This window comes from Pleuronectes platessa, chromosome 1, assembly GCF_947347685.1.
Source record: "Pleuronectes platessa chromosome 1, fPlePla1.1, whole genome shotgun sequence".
In the NCBI taxonomy this organism is placed as follows: Eukaryota; Metazoa; Chordata; class Actinopteri; order Pleuronectiformes; family Pleuronectidae; genus Pleuronectes; species Pleuronectes platessa.
The window spans coordinates 26,598,904-26,608,439 of NC_070626.1; the positions used below are offsets into that span (position 1 = coordinate 26,598,904).

Genomic DNA, 9,536 nt, shown 5'->3' on the forward strand with positions numbered 1-9,536 from the left:
GTAAATTAAAACGGGTGTGTAGTAGCTCTGCACGCGAGGTGTGTGTGTGTGTGTGTATCTCTAGTGTGTGTGTGTGATAGTGTGTGTGTGATAGTGTGTGTGAGAGAGAGAGAAAGAGAGAGAGAGAGAGGGAGGGGGCGAGAGAGAGAGCGAGAGATGCCATGTGCTCCATTCCTACTCGCCATTTACCTCCCCGGGCTCGTGCAGGATGGAGGTCCTGTCTGCTGCTGCTGAAACAAACTGAAATTAACTGACTCCAGCTCCGAGTCTCTGCTGTCACCGCCTCGTCTTCACCTCCTGGACTCACTGGGCTTGGTTTTACATTTTCTCTGTTTTCACACTATTTATCACCATTTTCCCCTCCTGAACCCCACTGGAGCGTGTCGTCTTTTACGCAGAGAAAGGTATGTTATTATTTGTATTTGGTTCGTAATTAATAACCAGGAGCTGTGTTTGTTGTGTTTGTGTTTATTTAGCGTCACATCTAGAAGCATGTCAAACACTGGCTATCAATTGATCTGAAATAGTTCCTATTCGCGTCAGTCATTAAAGGAGAATCGATACAGCGGCCGCGGGCTGTTTACGCGCATTTCCGCGGCCTGCGTAAAGTGTCTGGAGGCAAAAAGTAAGTATGCGCAGGAGAACGTGAGATAGGCCCGATTCACCCTAATTCCGAGCAACTGGCTCCGGCTAATCTGCGCAGAAGCTTTAATTATATATAGGGCTGGTCTTTTATTAACAATGCGAAGACGCACGCCTGGATCTGTGTAATTATCGGGAAAGCAGCTTACGCTTGTTCTTTTCCTCTCCGCTAAGCGCATTGCTGCGGCTCAGGATGCATCTTCCTTCTGCCCTGATCCGCGCGTAAGGATCTTATGTGAGTCTTAAGCAGTTTCCCCATAAGTGCTGAGCTGATTTTGAGGATAAGGAGGAGCAGAGGATCCGTCGCCGCCGGTCAGGATACAGGATCACCTGGATAACCTGAGCGAGGAGGCCGAGGGACGCACGGAGGAATGAGACGAGAAATAATTAACCACACGACTGATTGATTTCACTTCTCACTGTCACCTCATGCAACACAGCCCGATGTTAGATAGTATTCTTTTATTTAAATGGATCAGAATACCTTAATTATTATTGTTAATATCCTTATTATTATCCTTATTATTATTAACCTTATTATTATTCCCTATGAACATCCAAATTAAAAGACATGTTTAAATACTATAATTGTAATTATATAAAATTATAACTGTAATATTATATTTGTAAATTATTTTATAAGGCCTTTAATTAATTGTTACTTATTGCAAGTAATTTATTCTCCTTTTACCTGAATTATAGAAACATCCTTCTTCCCTAATTTGAATTAGATTTTAAATTTTTCTAATTCTCTGTAGATTTGCGTGGTTTTTGTTTGTTGCCGTTTTAATTCACTCAAACTCATAAATGTTCAACATGTTGGGGACATCAGGTTATTTCTCCTCCGGTTCACTGTCTCGTCTCTGACTCGCAGGCTTCCAGGGATGGAGTCGATGCCCGGACAGCTTCGAGACGCGGGACGAGACGCCAGCTCTTCCCCGAGGTCCAAGCAGGACGCGCCGAGCTTCACCAGCAGCCTGAAGCCAAACCAAGTGAGCGAGACCTCCTTGTACGGGGTCCCCATCGTGTGTCTAGTCATTGACGGGAAGGAGAGGCTCTGCCTAGCGCAGATTTCCAACACGCTGCTGAAGAACTACAGCTACAACGAGATCCACAACCGCCGGGTGGCTTTGGGCATCACCTGCGTGCAGTGCACCCCGGTCCAGCTGGAGCTGCTGCGGCGGGCCGGGGCCATGCCCATCTCCTCCAGGCGCTGCGGCATGATCACCAAGCGGGAGGCCGAGCGGCTCTGCAAGTCCTTCCTGGGGGCGCACAGCCCCCCGAAGCTGCCGGAGAACTTCGCATTCGACGTGTGTCACGACTGCGCCTGGGGCTGCAGAGGCAGCTTCATCCCCGCCAGGTACAACAGCTCCAGAGCCAAGTGCATCAAGTGCAGCCTCTGCAACATGTACTTCTCCCCGAACAAGTTCATCTTCCACTCGCACCGCACCCCGGAGTCCAAGTACCTGCAGCCGGACGCGGCCAATTTCAACTCGTGGAGACGCCACTTGAAACTGACGGATAAAAAACATTCGGACGACATTAACCACGCGTGGGAGGATGTAAAGGCCATGTTCAACGGGGGGAGCAGAAAGAGGACTCTGCCCATGAGCGGCTCGTCCATGTCGTCGATGAAATCACAGGCCTCGTCCAGCTTGGCCCGAACCAGCTCCCCGGAGGTCCCCCACAAAACTTTACGGTGCGACGAGGACCAGGGGAGCACTAACCTGAGTCTGGCGAGCGGCGCACGGAGCTACCCGATCATCCCAGTGCCCAGCAAGAGCTTCGGCATGCTCCAGAAAATCCCCCCGCCTCTGTTCCCCCATCACCCATATGGCTTCCCCAGCTACGGACTGTGTCAGAAAAAGAGTGATGGAGTCCCTGACCCAAGCAAACCCAGTGTGCCCGGGATGTTCTGGCCTGGCGCAAAGGACACCCTGTACCCTGCTTTCCCCATGTTCTGGCCCACACCCGGCGGCCTCCCCCTGCCGCCTTACCCGGGCTCCCCACCCAAACCTCTGCCTGAGCTGCCCGGCGTCCGGCAGGGTGAGCTCGATCTATCTGACCAAAGTGACCGGGGAGCGAACACACCCAAAGACACCAGCTCCCACCACCCCCACCACCAGCAGGACGGCGGGGAGCGCTGCCCCAGCTCCCAGTCCTCATCCACCAGGAACGACGAGGACAAATCCGGCGACGAGACCCCCCCGAGGAAGATCAGCTACATGTCGGCCTTCAGGCCCGTGGGCAAAGACGCGGAGACCATCGCCAAACTATACAGCAACCGGGACAGCTACGGCGTGCGTCCTGGCTACTTGTCCCCGGATTTTATCAGCGAGAGCTCCAGCTACAGATCGTTGTCCCCGGACCGGGACAGCGTGGTGGACGAAGACGACGACGACCTGGACGTGGATGTGGAGTCCAACCGGGGACTGGACGAGGATGAGCCCATCCAGATCTCACCGGGAGGGGACCACCGTGACTCCCCTGTGCCGGAGCGCGACTCCTCGGGTGCTGAGGAGAGCCAGGAGCAGCCCGACGCCTCCAGCCCCGGAGCATCAGCAGCATCAGCATCAGCATCAGCAGCATCACCGGAGGAGAGCGCACACACTGGGTCATCAGACGAGGACCGGCAGATGCGTAATGGCTCTCCTCTTCATGAAGTAAGATTAGATTAAATGAAACTTTAATGATCCCCGTGGGGGAAGTTGAATTGTCGCAGTGGTGGAGAATATGATGGAGAGTTTATAGAAGAGAGGGGGGGTCGATCAAAATGTAATCAAGATCAAGTGAAGTGGAATTTAAAAAAGATAAAGGTGTTTGATGGGACGTGTGTCCTGGTTAATAGGGAGACTTGGTGATGGGAGAAAGTGCCCCTGTCCTGCCGAGGTGCCATTGCGCAAGGCAACAAGGCCGCTGTTTACCTCTGATCCATCAACCAGCCTCCATCTTAATTTACCCTAATGTTACCGCAGCTTTGAATCTGGATAATTAAACTATAAAACCCTAATTTATCCTGATTTATTTTTGATGCATTCATATTAAAATGCTCCTCTCCCCCCTCCTCTTCAGACACACGAGCTATTCGACCACTTCAGCCTGTTTCGGTGGTTTCATGTAGGAATCACTCACATGCGGGCTCCGTGTGTTTGTTCCCGAACAACCGAGGTCTCCAATTAAGTGAAGAACCGCAGTAAATGACGTGTAATTGCTGCGCGTTGTTAAAAGGGCCCGCATGTTGTGCGCTTGGTTTTTGCAGGTGTACGCTCATGAAAAGGAAAAGGAGCCTTCGTCCTTTGGGTCCAAACAATCGAGCAGCCCGCGCAGATCCAACGGTAATTATTTACCCAATTTATCTCATTGCTCACCGACGCAAATTGAGGCGTTTTTTTTTGTCTGAGAGATATTTGCCCTTGTTTTGGGTGCAGGAGCTCATCACGTATCAGAGATACACAACCAACGCACTGCAGCAGCCTATCAGGATCACAGGGACAGACAAGGTTTTTAATGATTACACTCAGATCTATTACCAATTTAAAATATTCAAGAAATACCAGATCTCTTTTAGTTTTCCTCGTGTGTTGTCCACGGACCTCTTTCACATTATGGTATTCACGGAGATGACTTAATTGCAGGTTTAATTGCGTGTTTTTGTTGTTTTCCGCGCAGCCGACGGGGCTTTACGCATCGACATCAGCGTGCATGAAAGAGATCTGGAGAACATGGCGAAAGGTAAGAGGCTGTTTTCAAAGGCAAATAAAGCGGAATTAGCAAAAAAAAACAGGAGGCAGGTGATTAATTATCCTGGAGAATTATTCCTGTTTTCATTTGGACGCCAACAGGCCCGTTCTCCACATTTAAACACGATGTGTTTGTTGTTTTTAAACGTACGAAATTACGTTTAATCATTCCTTAATTAAATATTGTGTTAGATTCATATAAATCCAACATTTAACTCTGTAAAATCGTTAATTGCTGAAGATAAAATTAAAAATATTCATACCTCACGTACATGTTCCTTTTCCTCCGCTAAAAGCCCAGAGCTGACGTGCCAAAACCTGAAACAGTGAATTTACATTTTCAAGGCCTAAAGTGTTTTCCATAGTTGTTAACCACTTAATCACGAGATGTGGGGGTTTTGACTTATTATTGTAAGAGGAAATCGTTTAGAGGCTATTAATATTTTAAGGAACAGAGCCATAACCCCGAGGCTCGCCAGCTAATTATTTTACAACGCTTGGAAAAACCCTGGGACTCCATTATTATCGTCTCAGGCTCCAGGCAATGCATGGCAATTACTGTGGCAGCCAGCGAGAGCAAAGCAGGGAAACGGTTGTTATCCGGGATGTGAACGCACCGGAAGTCGCTTTGCTTTGCTGACATGGACCCGAGTGAAAATTCAAAAATATATATCACAGGTCAAATCAAGCCGATAAGGACAGAGAAGGTGCTTTTCATATATTTGGTGTTAAATTCTCTTCCCTGATGGTTATTCATAAGCTCAGTGTGTGTGTGTGTGCGTATGTGTGTGCGTGTGTGTGTGTGTGTGCGTGTGTGTGTGCGTGTGTGTGTGTGTGTGTGTGTGTTGTGTGACAGATGGGGAGTGTTTTCAGTGGGTTTTGGGGGAATTATGATTCTTTAACTGACATGTTTTTTAAAACGTTTCCTTTGCAGAGGAGTTGCAGAAGCAGCTCGTGGAGCAAGTGGAGCTGAGGAAAAAGTTGGAGAGAGAATTCCAGCATTTAAAAGGTAGGAGCAAAGTGAGTCTGAGTCAAAGTCACAGAAAAGTATATTTTCTGGATCCTAGAAGAAGAGTTTTTGTCCTTGTGAATCCACGAGTGTCTCTACATTCATCAATGTCACAGAGTTTGCATCTGACGTGGCCTTCGGTTCTTCAGATAATTTCCAGGACCAAATGAAGCGTGAGCTGTCCTACAGAGAGGAAATGGTCCAGCAGCTGCAGATTGTTCGAGGTTGGTCTCCCTCTAAACTTTGCTCCTTGGTAGATCCTGACTGTAAAGAGGATGCAGATCAATGCTCTTTATGAGAGAAAACAATTCAAAAAGGAGCGTTTGAATATCATAGGCCTCATCAATCAATCGGGAAACCAACATGCAAAAGGAAAAGTGACACTTGCATATTGAAATATTGACCATTTGTGTGCAGCCCATTTCCTGTAAACTCCGTCTTTTCTTTCTCCTCCTGCTGTTGAACTGTGCGTTTTTTTTAATTTTATAGTGAGATATCAAAAGGTGAACCTGACACCGCGTTGTTTTGTATGCAAAGGTTATTTTCTCCTAAATCATGCTCTGGAAAATTGAAAAGACAGCCCATTATGTGGCAGTGTATCAGTTACATGCACGAGACAGCAACTAATGCCAGCCGGTAAAGGATTGGTTTAATGTTACAGTCGTTTAAATACAGGGTTCAAGTACACAGAGGGGTCACTCTAAATACCATGAGGGCAAACAGCATACATTACACTATCCTTCACCTCACATGCTACACAGCAGCTCACGTTTTCTTTCTTTTCTCCTTTTTTGTCGAAGTTATTTGAAATTTGTATCCGTTTTATTTTTATTTGTTTTAATAGACACTTTGTGCAGCGAGTTGGACCAAGAGAGAAAGGCTCGTTATGCAATACAGCAGAAGCTAAAAGGTAAATTTATCTGCTCCCAAAAAAGAAACATTAACACATGACACTTATTTAAAAAACCTACAACTATAAATAATATGCAAGTGCTACTTTTCTTTTGATTGAAAATCTCCTGTGATGGACATTTACAGTGAGACAGCATTAAAGGATTGGTTCACATTTATTCAACTTAGACCTAAAGCCATATTTATACGTCCAGATGTATATTTAAAGTCCTGTTACTCATTTTAGTTGCTCCTCCTCTTTCTACCGAGGATTTCATTTAATTATTAAAATAGAATAGAATATAATAGAAGACAAGATAATTTGAGGCTTCAACAGTCGAAATCCGCTCTTTTAATAAATATTCCCTTTGTCGTTACTAATATTCCAATGTTGCTCAGCATTGGAAACACTTTATTGTTTTTTAAATTTGCACAACATTGCAAATAAACTTAGAAATATCCTAAAAAAATATCAATAAAACATTACAAAAATGAATCAAATTACAACAGAATCACATGACAACAAACAAATATAAATACGTCATCTTCTGCAGCGGTTTAAAGAACCAACACGTTTAAGAAAACTAAACAAAAAAAGGTTAAAATCAAATCGTTGACTGAGGCTCTTGAAGGATTTTCTCCCTCATCACTGAGATCATCAGAAGAACAATCAGGACTCGACTGCCAACTTGGCAAATGCACACAACCGCCCAGGGGCCGCAGATCCCCGGGGGCCTCCAGGTTTACTCCATTTAATTTGAGTCTGCATCATTTGATTAACTGCAAATTTGTCAGAAATGTGTGCGCCGCTGAAGTGTGACTGCAACTGGGTCTGGTTCTCCATCCTCCATCTCCTGGGCCTGGACTTATCAGGGGTTTTCATGAATCTGCTTTAATTCTTTAATTGTGTCGAGACGTTAAATTCCTGAGGCTGTGTAATGTTTCCTTCATAAAGGAAATGTAAGGCTGCATTCAACTTTTTTTTAAATTGTCAATAATTAAAAATCATCAATCAATCTAAAAATCAATTATCAATTTCTTCTTTTTTTCCCCCAAACATGTTGAATTTATTGTCATAGAAATAAGGGAAACTAAAGCAAATATTCAAATTTCGCTTTTATGCTTTCAAATGCACATAACTATTAATAAACCATCAATTATTTATGAGTATTAAATTCATTAACTGCTTCCTGGTTTCTGGGCAATATGGATATAATGAGATCTCCATACTGGGCTCCATAGGGGCCCCAACAACAAATCTGTGCCCCAGTGCTTCATAACAGGTGAATCCAGTCGAGGCATCAATCTCAAAAACCTAACAGTACATGTGGACGTGTGAGTTTTTACTTTAAGACGCTTTAGAAAATGTGAATCAACCCTTTGACAACGTCTCAGGAGAATAAACTCCAGCTCACAGCTGATTAGCTGGACGACAGATTGTGGTAGTGTTCTGTGTGTGTATGTGTGTGTGTGTGCATGTCCTCACTGGTGGACCCGTTCCTCCCCAGAAGCTCACGACGCCCTTCACCATTTCTCCTGCAAGATGCTCACCCCTCGTCAGTGCACGGGAGCCTGCACCTTCAAACCCCCGCTGCTGCCTCCATAGTGCCCCGGCACGACCCCTGCACCCGAACCCCCCCCCCCCCCCCAGCACAGCCAAAAAAAAGAAAAAGAAAACACACCCACCCACACACACAGATTCACCTCGAGAGCTCTCATGTGTTCACCTCTCACCTGTGACCCCAGGATTTACCCACCTGCTGTACAGACACACCACTCATCTCAGCACTTGAGTGAAGACGTCGAGGCCTCGGGGAGGATTCCGGCGGCGACGTCTCCTCAGAGACACCGAACTCTTGAGTAAACGAGAGATCAGGATTTACTTTTAAAAACACGGAGTTCATTTTACGTTGCGAAATCAAAGGGATTGTGGATCCGAGGCTGCGACGCTGACACCAAGGAGCCCCTCCGTCCGTCGGCTCTTTAGCTATTCTGAAAAGAAGAAGAAAAAAAAAACAATATGCATATACATAAATATATATCACGTGACAATGTGCAATGGCTTGTATATTTGTGATATTAAGTTGAAGATGTATCTCATTTATTTAGATTTTGTTGCTTGATTGAACACGTTGAGTTTTTACATCTCTGTGTCATTTATCTGTCTTTGCTTTTGTGTATTGTTTAGATGAGTTGTATGTTGTTAAGCACTTTAAATGGGCAACATTTCTGAATTTGACCATGCCGTCCGATACCAAATTCTCAAAGTGGAGGGATTGCTTTTGTTTGAATGGAGCACATTATTGTGAGCACTTACTTCAGCAGCCGTTCAGGTTCGATATCAAACGTTAAAAACACTTTCTGTCACCGAGCTGCGTCTCACACGAACTTTGATGAAGTGATGATTAAAAGTCTTGAGCCATTTCTAGGTACCATGTACAGTTTACAGTATTTTATCACATAGGTTCCTCTGTTTCAGGGTTTTTTCTATCATCACACGCCTCTGTGAGTCCAAACAGACAAAAACCAAAACTTTTTCCTATCATCTGATGGTGTTTTTTAAGACTCTGTATAAAATACACATTAACTGCCATTCACACAGCTGCTTTTCTTTTCCTCTCATTTGTTTGAATTTGGTTTGTTATTTAAAAAAAGAAAGAAAAAAAAATACAAAGAGTCCTTCTAAAAAGAAATAAATCCTGGTTTCACAGTCTCATCATAATTTGACCATTCATGTATGTACCCATGTCAATATGAATAAAACGTGAAAGCTACTTTCTGCCTTATATCTTTAATGTCTCTCTCTCTGGTGTGAGCCTGACACCTGCTGGCTCCCGTACAGAACGACTCCTCCCGAGACGGATCATATTTCCTCTCATTGTATCTGAGATCCACATGATCTCTTTCATTAGGCGGCTACATCGGTGCATGACATGTCCAGTCAACTTATAATGTTTGACGTGGAGTCAGGGGAGCAGGCTGATCTAATAGTGAAATCTAATTCTTCTGATGGAGGGACTAATAGATATTGATTACACGGCCCTCGGTCCCTGGATGCTTCATACTGAGATAGATACTCACATAATGTCACTGACGCACAGTGAATGTTAATGCTTTGTGAAGGTAATTGCCCTCTGTGGCAAAACCAGTTCCCTTTGAATACTAACAAGGTCGAGGCTGAGCCGAGCTGAAGTCCTGAGGCAGCGATCGGCTGCTCTGCTCCTTTTTTGTTTAGATGTTTAACATCCAAACAC

The 9,536-nt window shown here is 45.1% G+C and overlaps 1 protein-coding gene across 1 annotated transcript; it reads left to right on the top strand.

Moving 5' to 3' along the window:
- Positions 1-1,526: 1,526 nt before the first annotated feature.
- skor1a (SKI family transcriptional corepressor 1a) lies at positions 1,527-7,888 on the top strand. The gene is made up of 8 exons (XM_053444191.1): positions 1,527-3,305; positions 3,902-3,977; positions 4,071-4,142; positions 4,312-4,374; positions 5,317-5,391; positions 5,541-5,615; positions 6,236-6,301; positions 7,791-7,888. The coding sequence occupies exons 1-8, from the start codon at positions 1,527-1,529 to the stop codon at positions 7,886-7,888; spliced, it is 2,304 nt and encodes a 767-aa protein (XP_053300166.1).
- The last annotated feature ends 1,648 nt before the right edge of the window (positions 7,889-9,536 follow it).

Bases quoted from the DNA above. Each gene is read 5' to 3' on its own strand.
- skor1a (XM_053444191.1), top strand. From the start codon at position 1,527: ATGGAGTCGATGCCCGGACAGCTTCGAGACGCGGGACGAGACGCCAGC. The intron at 4,375-5,316 runs GTAAGAGGCTGT...TTTCCTTTGCAG, and splicing joins TCTGGAGAACATGGCGAAAG to AGGAGTTGCAGAAGCAGCTC. The intron at 6,302-7,790 runs GTAAATTTATCT...GTTCCTCCCCAG, and splicing joins AATACAGCAGAAGCTAAAAG to AAGCTCACGACGCCCTTCAC.